The 13,111-nt window shown below is 41.9% G+C and overlaps 1 protein-coding gene across 2 annotated transcripts in view; it reads right to left on the bottom strand.

The window, feature by feature from the left end:
* The window catches only part of ATP2A2 (ATPase sarcoplasmic/endoplasmic reticulum Ca2+ transporting 2), a 72,682-nt gene that overhangs the window by 14,322 nt on the left and 45,249 nt on the right, over positions 1-13,111 (bottom strand). For both annotated transcript variants that reach the window (XR_004032057.1, XM_012509914.2), the window contains exons 7-11: positions 10,588-10,673; positions 9,013-9,477; positions 4,378-4,466; positions 3,774-3,876; positions 2,918-3,049 (exon numbers count right to left, since the gene is read on the bottom strand). Coding sequence is in view for 1 of the 2 variants with exons in the window: in XM_012509914.2 (XP_012365368.1) it covers positions 2,918-3,049; positions 3,774-3,876; positions 4,378-4,466; positions 9,013-9,477; positions 10,588-10,673 (875 nt within the window). In the remaining variant the exon portion in view is untranslated. The remainder of the gene's footprint in view (positions 1-2,917; positions 3,050-3,773; positions 3,877-4,377; positions 4,467-9,012; positions 9,478-10,587; positions 10,674-13,111) is intronic.

Genomic DNA, 13,111 nt, shown 5'->3' with positions numbered 1-13,111 from the left:
TCTGAGATTGCTATTTGTGAATTGTGCATCAGTTTACTGAAAAGGAATCTATACTTCAGCTGACATTCTCAATTCCAGTGTGAGCTTTGTTTTCTCAGGACAGTATAAAGGAGACAAAATGCTGCCTCACACTAACCGGAAGACTACGCCACACAGGTCATGGAAGGGCTCCGTGTCCCTACCTGCAGGCTGGACATGATGGTCTAGAACTTTTCACCCTGAGATTTTGTGTGGTCACTAAAATGCTTGATATTTGAGGTTATTAAGAAAACAGGTGGGCTGGGCGCGGTGGCTCATGCCTGTAATCCCAGCACTTTGGGAGGTAGAGGTGGGCGGATTGCTTGAGGCCAGGGGTTGAAACCAGCATGGCCAACATGACGAAATACCATCTCCACTAAAAATACAAAAATTAGCCTGTAATCCCAGCTACTCAGGAGGCTGAGGCAGGAGAATCGCTGGAACCCAGGAGGCGGAGGTTGCAGTGAGCTGAGATCATGCCACTGCACTCCAGCCTGGGCGACAGAGCAAGACTCCGTCTCAAAAAAAAAAAAAAAAAAAAAAAAAAAAAAAAAAAGAAAACAGGTATACTGCTCCCTCCCAACTCAGGCTGTACTACTCCCCAATGACACAATGCCTCCTCATTTGCCCTTATTACCCAGGAAGGGATGAAAGGGTTTATGACATACAAAAAGCATTAAACGTGGTGACAACTAATCATTTTGCTAAATGAGGCTTGCCTTTATACAGCTGTGTATGACAACTAGAAAAGGCTGAGTTTTACCTCTCTCCTTCCCCAGACCTGTTCCTTCAGGCATGCAGGACCTCTCCCCTTCCCATTGCTCCTTATTCTACCAGGGAACCCTAAGTTACAACAATGTCCTACAAAGAGGCTGCAAAAGTACTGACTGGCAGCCCCATGGTGATGACAGACGGGTAGGTCTGACACTAAAAAGAGGTATGTTCGGCAGAACCCAATTCCATGGGAATCCAAGCTCCACAGCTAGGAGACAGTGGGCACTGAGGATGAGGCTGTTTGTAGGCAAATGGTCTGGTGGACCTATTAGAGGACCATGTGGCTGTGTAGACCCTGGACTGCAGATAGAGGGTATTCACTCTAAGATAGCGTAGGAGGGCTCTTGCCCAACAAGCAATCAGCCTGTCTGCCATATAAAAGGAGCAGCTGCTGCTGCCACCACACAGCTCAGGAATAATGTTTCCTGGGTGGTGGTTTGTGGGGGCAGGAACCAGACACAGACTTTGAGAGTCTGACTTACGTCCCTAAGCTCCTTACTGCTCCTCCTTGGCTGCTCTGAGGGCATCACACTCCTTCCTCCAATACAACCAGCTTCCACAGTTCCCATTCTTGAGCTGCTTCTGTAGCTTGCTTCTTCTCTCCCACCTGTCCTTGGCACCCACGTGACTAACTGACCCACAAAGACTTTGTGTATTGCAACATCTTATCTGCATATCACTTCTCATCCAAGCAATCATCTACCACTTTGGCCAGGATAAGATAAAGGAAGTTATCCTTCAAGTTTAGCCACTTCAGGCCTTAATTTTTTTTGAGATGGGGTCTGACTCTGTTGCCCAGGCTGAAGTGCAGTGACACTGCAACCTAAACTCTTGGCCTCAAGTGACTCTCCCACCCCAGCTTCCCAAAGTGTTGGGATTACAGGTGTGAGCCACTGCACCTGGTCCATTTCAAGTTCTTAAGCTGAGCCAAGTGACAGGCAGGGGGACCAGTCTTTTGAGGAGACCCAGGTGCTAGAGACTCAATGGATGGCCAGTGTCCACCAGCAGCCATTGCAAAGTGTTTCTACTGAGGTCTAGGCTCCCCGGGCTTGTGAGGCCACAGAAATCTAAGGCCAGTACCGCAGGACAGGTCTAGTATGGTGGTCGTGGCAGGAGGGAGCAGCAGCTCTTTGAGAGGAACCTCACTCAGGTCCAACTCACTGTGGAAACTCCCATCCTTGCTACTGGCCCTTGTCATAGAGATGGTTGAATGAGCCCTATCTCAAAGATTCTGACAGGCAGAAACAAAAAGGCTCAGAGGCCACTTATTTGTTCAGTGTATACATGGACAATGTCAGTGCCCTCTGCCACTGCCACCACCACCACCACACTGACCTTTGGTATTTGGTTATGCTGGTCTCATCAAATGAGTTAAGAAATGTTTGATGCCCAGGCGCAGTGGCTCATGCCTATAATCCCAGCACTTTGGAAGGCTGAAGCAGGTGGATCACCTGAGGTCAGGAGTTCGAGACCAGCCTGGCTAGCATGGTGAAACCCCGTTTCTACTAAAAATACAAAAAATTAGCCGGGCGTGGTGGTGTGTGCCTGTAATCCCAGCTACTAGGGAGGCTAAGGCAGGAGAATTGCTTGAACCCAGGAGACGGAGGTTGCAGTGAGCCAAGATCGCGCCATGGCACTCCAACCTGGCGACAGAGAGAGACTCCATCTCAAAAAAAAAAAAAAAGTTTAATTGAACAGGAAAAGAAAGTGTGGTAGCTGACAGGGGAAATAAGGTCAAAGGAAAGTTTTAAGATAGAAAGACACTATTATTTCCCCCTATACTGAAGAACATCTAGTAGAGATGGAAATCAATAATGCAGCAAAGATGTTGGGAGGAGGTGGCTTCTGCTAGGAGCAAGAACACTGTTCACAGCACTATGGGAGAAGGCAGCCCCTGTGGGCACAGAGGGTCACTCACGGAAATTAGCTATCGATTGCTTTTATTTTCTTGGTCAAATACACAGGAAAGCATGTTACCTGAGAGTGAGTATGGGGAAGGAAATATTGTAAGTTTGAGGAGATAAGGTATAATTAGTTTTCTAAGAGAGTAGGACAGTGCAGACACTAAGTATATATAGTACGACTGATAAGCAGCATGAACAATAAACCAGGTTCAAATACTCACTGAGTTGCAGGCATTTGCACGTTCTATTTTAGAAAGACCCTTCAATTCGGTATCAAATACATTCATCTTCTCTACTAGGCAAGTGAGAGCAGTCTCTGTAGCTTCTCCAACTTTTTCATATACACCCTTTGCCTGTATTGGTTAAAGGCACAGAAAGTAGAAAAAAGGGAGAAGTACACAGATAAATTTCTCTTTAATATTTTTTTCCACAAAAGCACAATCTGTCCTCTATTACAACATTGTAAGGCCATTTTTATCCTCCTCTGGAACAGGTGACCCAGATAATTAAAAACATACTCAAAGTACAGGTGTGCATGTGACCTTATTGTAATAAGTAGGTTTTTCGTTTCCCTTAAATATGACATCAAACACAGTATTTATTATTTCACCCAAACATAAGCAGCCACTGATCACACTATTAATTCAAAGAGCATCTTCACATAATAATGTAATTCCATGTCACTGCTTATCATTCTGAAGAGTTCACATTCTGTCTCTGACAGGGACTGGCTTACCATTGAGATAGAAACTACACCCTTTGCTTTCAGGAAAGCATTTTCAATCCTGGGTTTTATTCATTTATACTAAGTATGCTATCAACAGATAAGAACATCACATATACTACAACTTTTAGTTAACTAACTGCAATGCTCAGTCACAGAGGATACGTGAAAGGCTCTTCAGCTTTCTTTGGTGAGGTCATGCTGGCCTCACCATAAGGTTCTGAATGGAAGGGGGAAACAAAATCAGGCACCCTTGACTTTCAAAAGGGAGGAAGGCAGGCTAGACTTTCACTCCACCCACCCCACCCTTGAACTAGGAACAGCCATTTCTTCTAATTTATGAAGAGACTTACCTCATTGTAATCCAAAGCAGAGTCATTACAAAGAGCACAAATTGTTGCTAATTCTACCAGACCATCATACTGGTGACATTTCACTGGTTTATCATCTTTATGCCTGCCCAAAGAGAAAACACTCTTAGAGCAGGGTATGGTCGCCACTATTCATTCCCCCCAGCCACCCCCTGCAATTGTTTAATAATGAAAACAGAATTTCTGGGATAGCATACTGGAAAAAATTCCAAAGAATTTGATGCCAGAGCCAATATTAGACAAAAACAAAAGAGAGAATGCATCTCTAATATCAGAAATCAATCAGTAAAAAGACCAGATATTCTTAAGTCAATTCAATTCTTCCACCACTGGCATCAGTGAATAACAATAACAAACACAATCCCTCTTGAAAGTTTGGAGCCCAGAAGATGCAAAAAGATGACTGGATTATAACCTTTGGTTCATCTTTCAAAGTTTTTGTTTTAAAAACATTTACTACTTTAGTAATAAGTGTTGACTTGAGCCACATTCAGAAAGCTGTCTTAACTTTGTAGACATGCTGCAAATCAATAAAAATACTAAATTGCCACACCGGATCCTTTAAATGAGGAGGAGGGTTACTTACACTTCTCCAATAGGTGCGTAAGTTGATCCAGTTATGGTAAACTCATTAAGGGAACAAGTATCACCTTCCACTCTGTCCAGAATGAACATCTGTAGGGTGAGAGCACATCAGAGTATTTAAAAGGGATTTTAAAAAAATACTACACAAATAAACTACCTTTGTTAGCTTAAGACAAAGGCAAACAACCTTTTTCATTTACAAAAACAACTTTAATAAAACTCACTGAGGCTCACTCAGCATCAGCAGTACTGTCCCTTATCCTAACTAGCTTAATTATATAGACTGCTTCGCCCATCACACCCCCAACCAATCGAACAGTATGAAAAACAGCATCACTGAGGTGCTGAATGAATGAGCAGCAGTGGCATCAAAGATACAACAACCCACACAAAACCCAAGTTATGAGGACTCTCGGTCAGCAAAAGGTCAGTTCCAGAGACAAGTTACTCTTTAGATTGCTCAGAATCCCAAATTTCAAATGGCTGGCTGTGAGAGTAGTATTAGGTAGTCCTGCCTTAGAGCTAAGCACAAAAGCTTGGGAAGAATAAACTCACATTTCAGAGTTGCATAAACATTTCCCGAGTAAAATAAGACAAACTGCTTCTCTGCTCCTTCCCACTTATTTTTATTGTGGCAATAGCTCATGTTCTATGAAGCTGCATAACTATATGTATACAATAAGGAGCCCGCAGAGCTGAATGAACTGATGTTCCCTAGACAATACAGATGGAAGCATGCTTAGGAAAGGATTAATTTTATTTTTTAAAGCGACATAAGCTATTTTCTTAAAGATAATTTTTCCACTGCTTGATTTGCATTCACAAATTATAATTCGGAAGCCCAGTTTGGAAAAGTAAGATTTAGGCTTGTGTTTTCATTGCAAATGAAAACTTGTAAAACCTCCTCTAAAAAGAAAAAATTACAGAAAGTGATGTCAAAACTGTGTTTTCTCATGCTTTCTCTGAAATATGAGCAATTAATAATCTGATCAAATCATTCTCTAAGGGGAATTTTAAAAATGTAAAACTCAAGTTAAAAAGGCCATGTTGAGCTTGGCACGGTGGCTCACGCCTATAATCCCAGCACTTTGAGAGGCCGAGGTGGGTGGATCATGAGGTCAGGAGCTCAAGATCAGCCTGGCAAAGATGGTGAAACCCGTCTCTACTAAAAATATAACAAATTAGCCGGGCGTGGTGGTGGGCACCTGTAATCCCAGCTACTTGGGAGGTTGAGGGAGAGAAGTGCTTGAACCCGGGAGGCAGAGGTTGCAGTGAGCTGAGATTGCGCCACTGCACTCTAGCCTGGGCGACAGAGCGAAACTCCGTAATAACAACAACAACAAAGCTATGTTGTGTTTTAAAAACACATCTTTTCATAGCAATTCATCTCACATTCAATAAGGAAATTAGTTAATCTTTATTTTAAAATAACTTTTTTTTTTTTTTTTTGAGGGGGAGTTTCACTCTGTCGCCTAGGCTGGATGGAGTGCAATGGCACGACTCGGCTCACTGCAACCTCTGCCTCCCGGGTTCAAGTGATTCTCCTGCCTCAGCCTCCCGAATAGCTGAAATTATAGGCGCCTGCCAACATGCCCAGCTAATTTTTGTAATATTAGTAGAGACGAGGTTTCACCATGTTGGTCAGGCTGGTCTCGAACTCCTGACCTCAGGTGATCCGCCCGCCTTGGCCTCCCAAAGTGCTGAAATTACAGGCGTGAACCACCGTGCCCAGCCAAAAATGTGAAATTCTTTGAGTCTATACCAAAGCCCAAAATATTCTAAAAGACATTCAGAATTTGAATCTACATTAGCTAAACCTAAATGAACTTAAGACATTTTTGACTGTGAGCAAGTCAACCATTTAGGATATGCAGGATGAAAATCTTCCTAAGTCAAGGGCAGTTATGCAATACCACTGCAAGAAGCCTCCTGCAGAATACCAATTAGCACCACCTTCCTGTTGTGAGGTAGAGCTTCACTCAGAACAGGCAGGCTTTTTCTTCATTATAAGAATACATTTTAAGTCAAGCCATTTGAGGGAGAACAGAACAAAAAAAATTTTATAATCAACTGGGAAACTGAAATTTTAAAAATTACAATTTTACACATGGCTTACTTTCATGGACATAAAGACTATTCTGAGGAATTAAAGCTTTCAGGCTAAGTGAGACACAAAATAGTAAATAAGAAAATGCCTTTTTCTCTTCCTGAAACAACCAGTATGACAAAACTGACTTTTGGCCGATTCATCCAACCTTTTGGTTCCAAAAAATAAGAACTTAAGTAGCTCAGTCAAACACCTTAATATCCTGGAGAAACCTAAGACAAACCTAGAAGCTTTCTACTTTGAAAGTTGGAACACCCCAGTTCTGTCAATTCTAAATGTGGGTTTGGACTTCACAAGGAGCTTGCGGGGGAGGGAGAACCTGTATCTAAAAAATCATCCTGAACTTAAAATTGGCAAGATAAAAATTCACAGGGCTTAACTGATTATAAAACAATTTCCGATGTTAAAAATAATTATCTAAAACCTGACGAAAAGGCCAAGATAACTACATCCTTTCAATATCATACAGAAGCATTATTTAACAAGCCCATTCTAGGAAAATGTAACACTGTGCTATTAAATAAATGCTCATGTTATATGAGGTTCCCCTATAAGACATTAGTTTTGTAATCTAACCTAGCAATCCCTATTCTAATATTCTAATATTGAACACTTCCTCAAATAGATTCCTTGATAATTAATGAGTCGAATAAAATAGCTGACATATGTCTACTCTGTATGAGTCATGTGTACCTTTTGGAATAGACTTGTACCAAGTTGTCTAAGCAAAACCTAAGGAAAGTGAATTATACAAAATAATCCAGCTGTATAATTATTGCATTATTTATTCAGTTGTTACTTTTCTAACAGCAGGTTTAAATTATTTATTTTATCAAATGATGGTCAAAAAATATAGGATGGCCGGGCACGGGGGCTCACGCCTATAATCCCAGCACTTTGGGAGGCCGAGGTGGCAGGTGGATCACTTGAGGTCAGGAGCTCGAGACCAGCCTGACCAACATGGAGAAACCCTATCTCTACGAAAAATACAAAAAATTAGCTGGGCGTGGGGGCGCATGCCTGTAATCCCAGCTACTTGAGAGGCTGAAGCAGGAGAATCACTTGAACCCAGAAGGCGGAGGTTGTAGTGAGCTGAGATCGGGCCATTGCACTACAGCCTGGGCAACAAGAGCGAAACTCCATCTCAAAACAAGAACAAACAAACAAACAAAATATATATATGATGAATACACAGAATAAAGCAAGTTAAAAGCAATTTTAGTCAGCCCTCTGTACCTGTGGGTTCCACATCCATGGTCAACTAAACAGCAGATGGAAAAATAACTGCATCTGTACTGAACATGTACATTTTTTTCTTGTCATTATTCCCTAAACAACACAGTTTAACTACTTACATATCATTTATAATATTATGTTAAGTATTGTAAGTAATCTGGAGATGATTTCAAGTATACAGGAGGATGAACAAGGTTATATGCAAGTACTGAAGCATTTCATTTCAGAGACTTGAGCATCTGCAGAGTTTGGTATCCGAGGGAGGTCCTGGACCCAATCTCCAATGAATACCGAGAGATGACTATCTACTTTTTAGGAAAAAGCATGCTTCATTCAACGTGTGATAGAAAAACCAATTAGGACTTCAGGTAGGGAGGTTAACTAGCAGCTTTCTCTAGAACTTGTCTGTTAACATACACCTAGAGACAGAGGATCAGGAAAATTAGAAAGGAGGCTGAGTGTGGTGGCTCATGCTTGTAAGCCCAGCTCTTTGGGAGGCCAAGGCAGGAGGATCACTTGAACCCAGGAATTCAAGACCAGACTGGTGACATAGTGAGAACCTGCCTCTACAAAAAATAAAAAATTAGTGGGGCATGGTGGCATGCACTTGTAGTTGCAGCTACTTGTAAGGCTGGGGTGGGAGGACTTGAGCCTGGGAGGTTGAGGCTGTAAGTGAGCCACAGCTGTGTCACTGCACACTAGCCTGGGCAACAGAGTGAGACCCTGTCTTTTTTCTTTTCTTTGGAGATGGAGTCTTGCTTGTCACCCAGGATTGAGTGCAGTGGCGTGATCTTGGCTCACTGCAACCTCCGCCACCCAGGTTCAAGCAATTCTCCTGTCTCAGCACTCAGTAGCTGGGACTACAGGTGCACACCACCACACTCAGCTAATTTTTGTCTTTTTAGTAGAGACAGGGTTTCACCATATTGGTCAGGTTGGTCTCAAACTCCTGACCTCAGGTGATCCACCCGCCTTGGCCTCTCAAAGTGCTGGCATTACAGGCGTGAGCCACTGCACCCAGCTTTTTTTTTTTTAAATTAAAGGAAAATATAATTTCTCTAATTGTCTTACATCTAATACAAGTATACCAGCCATGCAGACATCCTGTATTTTGTGAAAGTTTTAGGAATTAAATGATTAGATCCTCTCAAATATTAGAAATTAAGCTCAGGCTATACACACAGCCCACAGAAAGGTATGAAATTACAAATCAAAAGTTTTGATGGCATGAAGGCATATTGGTAGGATGAACAAAGAACCACGACAGGGAGTATTCTAAATTACTCCTCTTACCCTGCAGACTGACATCTGGTTTGTTGTAAGTGTACCAGTCTTGTCCGAGCAGATAACAGAAGTACAACCAAGGGTTTCCACAGACGGGAGGCTTCGAACAATGGCATTTTTCTTTGCCATTCTGCGAGTTCCAAGAGCCAGGCAGGTGGTAATGACTGCAGGCAGACCTTCAGGAATGGCTGCTACAGCCAGGGCCACTGCAATTTTAAAGTAGTAAATAGCACCTCTGATCCAGGACCCTCCATGAACCGGGTCATTGAAGTGCCCAATATTTATGATCCAGACTGCAATGCAAATAAGGGAGATGACTTTGGAAAGCTGTTCCCCAAATTCATCTAGTTTTTGCTGGAGGGGTGTTCTCTCCTGTTCTGTTGCCACCATTTCATCCCGGATCTTGCCAATTTCAGTGTTAACTCCAGTTGCTACCACCACTCCCATAGCTTTCCCAGCAGCAATGTTTGTACCCTAGGACAGAAGTAGAGAACTGGTCACAAGATGAATACCACATCCCAACTTAAATACCAATGCTGGATTTTGACTAGGGCACCCAGATTCTCAACACATTCTACTAGGTCTTCCATTGGCTACTGTTCAAGCAACCAGCCATACAACTGTGATAACAAGCAGTGCTCCATGTGGTACTTACTTATGCCAGGCAGCTAGCTCTGTACTGACCCACCTAGATTTCTATTTGAGCCCGGCTTGCAGACCATCTTCAAGCAGTGCTCTTAACCCCTCTGTGTTCCCAATTTTTCAAACTCGTATAGTTCAACTCTAAGCATTCTCCACTTCTGGCTCCAACAACTCAAGGCCCCTACTTTTCTCACTGTAATAGGAACGGCAACTAGCCCCATGGGCTATCTTGAGAACCGCTACTCATGTGACAGGGTCCAAAAACCAAAGAAATCAAGTGTGAGCAGTCTCTCCCATGCCACTTTAATTCCTAGTGTTGTAAGAGAAGGACATGGCTTCACTATTTTCAGGGTACCTCTATTTACTTACTATGGGTAGTAGTCAGGCTCTCATACAAACCCACAAATGTCCCCAACTTAAAATCATTACAGATTCCAAACCAAAAATCCATGCATTTCCTCACTATTCAAAAAATTTTTCCCATCAACAGAAAAAGTGAAAGAGTAAAATGAACATTCAATATATTTTGCACCTAGACTCACCATTATTAATGGTTTGCCATGTATGCTTTCTCTCTCTCTCTAAACACACACCTTTTTATTGTGAACCACATACAAATAGCAGCTGTCATCTACATCATTTTGAAAATACCCTTTATTGGCTAAGGCTTTTCCAAACAAATCTACTTTTCAACTATGTTTGCAGATAAGAGTTTGAAGATGTATGAGCTGGTCATTTTTTTTTTGGTCCCCCAAAACTCGCCAATTAAAAGACCTAAGTCACACGTTATGTTACTGCCATATTCTGACAGCTAAGACTGACCATGAAAAGTGTGATTATCCTTTAGAATGATAGCCAGTGATGGTTGGCAGTGAAAAACATAACATTCGATTAGGCTTTGGAAATGTCTGTAAATAAAAACACATTTCATAAAGTACTTACAGAAAACAGCATGTTCTTTTTATCTTGGTTGACAGCTCGTGGGTCAGGGACGGGATCAGTGTGCTTGATGACAGAGACAGATTCACCTAAGCGGGTTGTGAGACAGAAAAAACAGATCTCTGCGACCCACACCAAGAACCTAGAACCTCTCATTCATGCCCACCCATTACCACTCTTGGGATACTGTCAGTGTGAGAAAAGGGGCAAAAGGCCCAATTCACTCAAAGGAGGTGAGCTGGGAAAATTTAGTAATGGAAATTAATACCAGAACAAAGGGTGTCAGGATAAAAATCAACACAATTCCAAAATAAAAAAGTGAATTTTCAAGTAGAATCCCCATTGATTATTTTCTGGAGTAACTATTCAAATTAATTTATTTTTCAGTAATCATTTTATACTGATACTGTGACTGTATTATTTACATATATTTGTTGTATACTTTAATAAATACTTTAACATATATACTGATACTTTTTTTTTTCGAGACAAAGGTCTTGCTCTATCACCCGGGCTGGTGCCATGGCACGATCACAACTCACTACAGCCTCAACTTCCCAGGCTCAAGCAATCTTCCCAACTTGGCTTCCTGAATAGCTGGGATTACAGGCACCCAATACCATGCTGGGTTAATTTTTTTTGGTATTTTTTTGTAGAGATGACGTTTTACCATGTTGCCCAGGGTGGTCTCCAACTCGTGGACTCCAACAATTTGCTCATCTTGGCCTCCCCAAAGTGCTGGAATTACAGGTGTGGGCCACCACATCTGGCTATACTCTGAAGTAGCAATTATCAAGTGTACTGGAAAGATCGCATGGTAAATAAAGAACTACCTTTTTTTTTTTTTTTTTTTGAGACAGAGTCTTGCTTTGTTGCCCAGGCTGGAATCCAGTGGCACAATCTCGGCTTACTGAAACCTCTGCCTCCCAGGCAATTCTCCAGCTTCAGCCTCCCGAGTAGCTGGGATTACTGGCGTGTGCCACCATGCCCAGCTAATTTTTGTATTTTTAGTAGAGACGGGTTTTGCTATGTTGGCCGAGGCTGGTCTCAAACTCCTGACCTCAGGTGATCCACCCACCTCGGCCACCCAAAGTGCTGGGATTACAGGCCTAAGCCACCGTGCCCAGCTGATTTCAATTTAAAAATCATGTCATAGATATATAATTAGGGTCAATCTGAGTAAAATATGTCTCTAAATGTTACTTTAAGTTACAGGCAGCAAACTTCACTCTCAATATTTGACCAAAAAAATGGGTTCCACAAGTTAGCCAAAAACTACATTATGATTTCTTAATGAAAGAAAGATAATATTCGAGAACCTCTATGAAGTTTAAATTTTTTTTTTTAATTTTTAAGGTTTTTTATTATAGGCTGGGTGTGATGACTTATGTCTGTAATCCCAGCACTTTGGGGGGTTAAGGCGGGCGATCACTTCAGGTCAGGAGGTCAAGACCAGCCTCGCCAACATGGCAAAACCCTATCTCTACTAAAATTAGCCAGGTGTGGTGGTGTGTGCCTGTAATTCCAGCTACTAGGGAGGCTGAGGCATGAGAATTACTTGAACCCCGCAAGCAGAGGTTGCACTGAGCTGAGATCGTGCCACTGGGCGACAGAGTGCAATTGTCTTTAAAAAGAAAAAAAAGTTTTTCATTATAGAGACTATAATTGCTCTCTCAAACTCTTGGCCACAAGTGATCCTACTGCCTCAGCCTCCCAAAGTCCTGAAATTACAGGCATGAGCCACCGTGACCAGCCTAAAAAGTTTTTAAATGCCTGTAATCCCAGCACTTTGGGAGGCCAAGGCAGGCAGATCATGAGATCAGGAGTTCGAGACCAGCCTGACCAACACAGTGAAACCCCATCTCTACTAAAAAAATAAGCTGGGCATGGCGGCGCACGCCTATAATCCCAGACACTCAGGTGGCTAAGGCAGGAGAATAGCTTGAATCCAGGAGGCAGAAGTTGCAGTGAGCTGAGATTGTGGCACTACACTACAGCCTGGGCAACAGAGCGAGACTCCGCCTCAAAAAAAAAAAAAAAAAAGTTTTTAAATGGCAACTATGTCTTTAGGGCACATTATCAGAATTTCACACAAATAATCCAACCATTTCCCCAATATTTTACGGCTTAATTGGTCTCCAGCTTGTTGTTGCTAATGAGAGTTTTAATAAGTAAGCTATTTATAAAGAAACAATACCAAAAAAAAATAGAGCCCAGGTTACTCACATCACTGTCTCCATGACATTAGTTGCTTTTCAAAATTGATAATCAGATAAATCTTGAGAGCCTTTGGACTTTATATTTACTCACTATTTAATCCAAGTTAGCATTGTATTTAAAGTTAATTCTTCTGACAAACTTACTTCCAGTTAGTATGAACCCTCCACCCTAGATTGTGCTTTTATCACACAAAAACGGGAAAATGTTTCAAACAATTGTGCAAATTCCAGGTAGTACAATTTTCATCTCTTACGGGGGCTAACTTTTGTTAATCGTGTATTTGGATATTGTCAAGATTGATGCAACA

This window comes from Nomascus leucogenys, chromosome 10 (genome assembly GCF_006542625.1).
Source record: "Nomascus leucogenys isolate Asia chromosome 10, Asia_NLE_v1, whole genome shotgun sequence".
Classification (NCBI taxonomy): domain Eukaryota; kingdom Metazoa; phylum Chordata; class Mammalia; order Primates; family Hylobatidae; genus Nomascus; species Nomascus leucogenys.
This window is presented reverse-complemented; position numbering and strand designations above follow the sequence as displayed.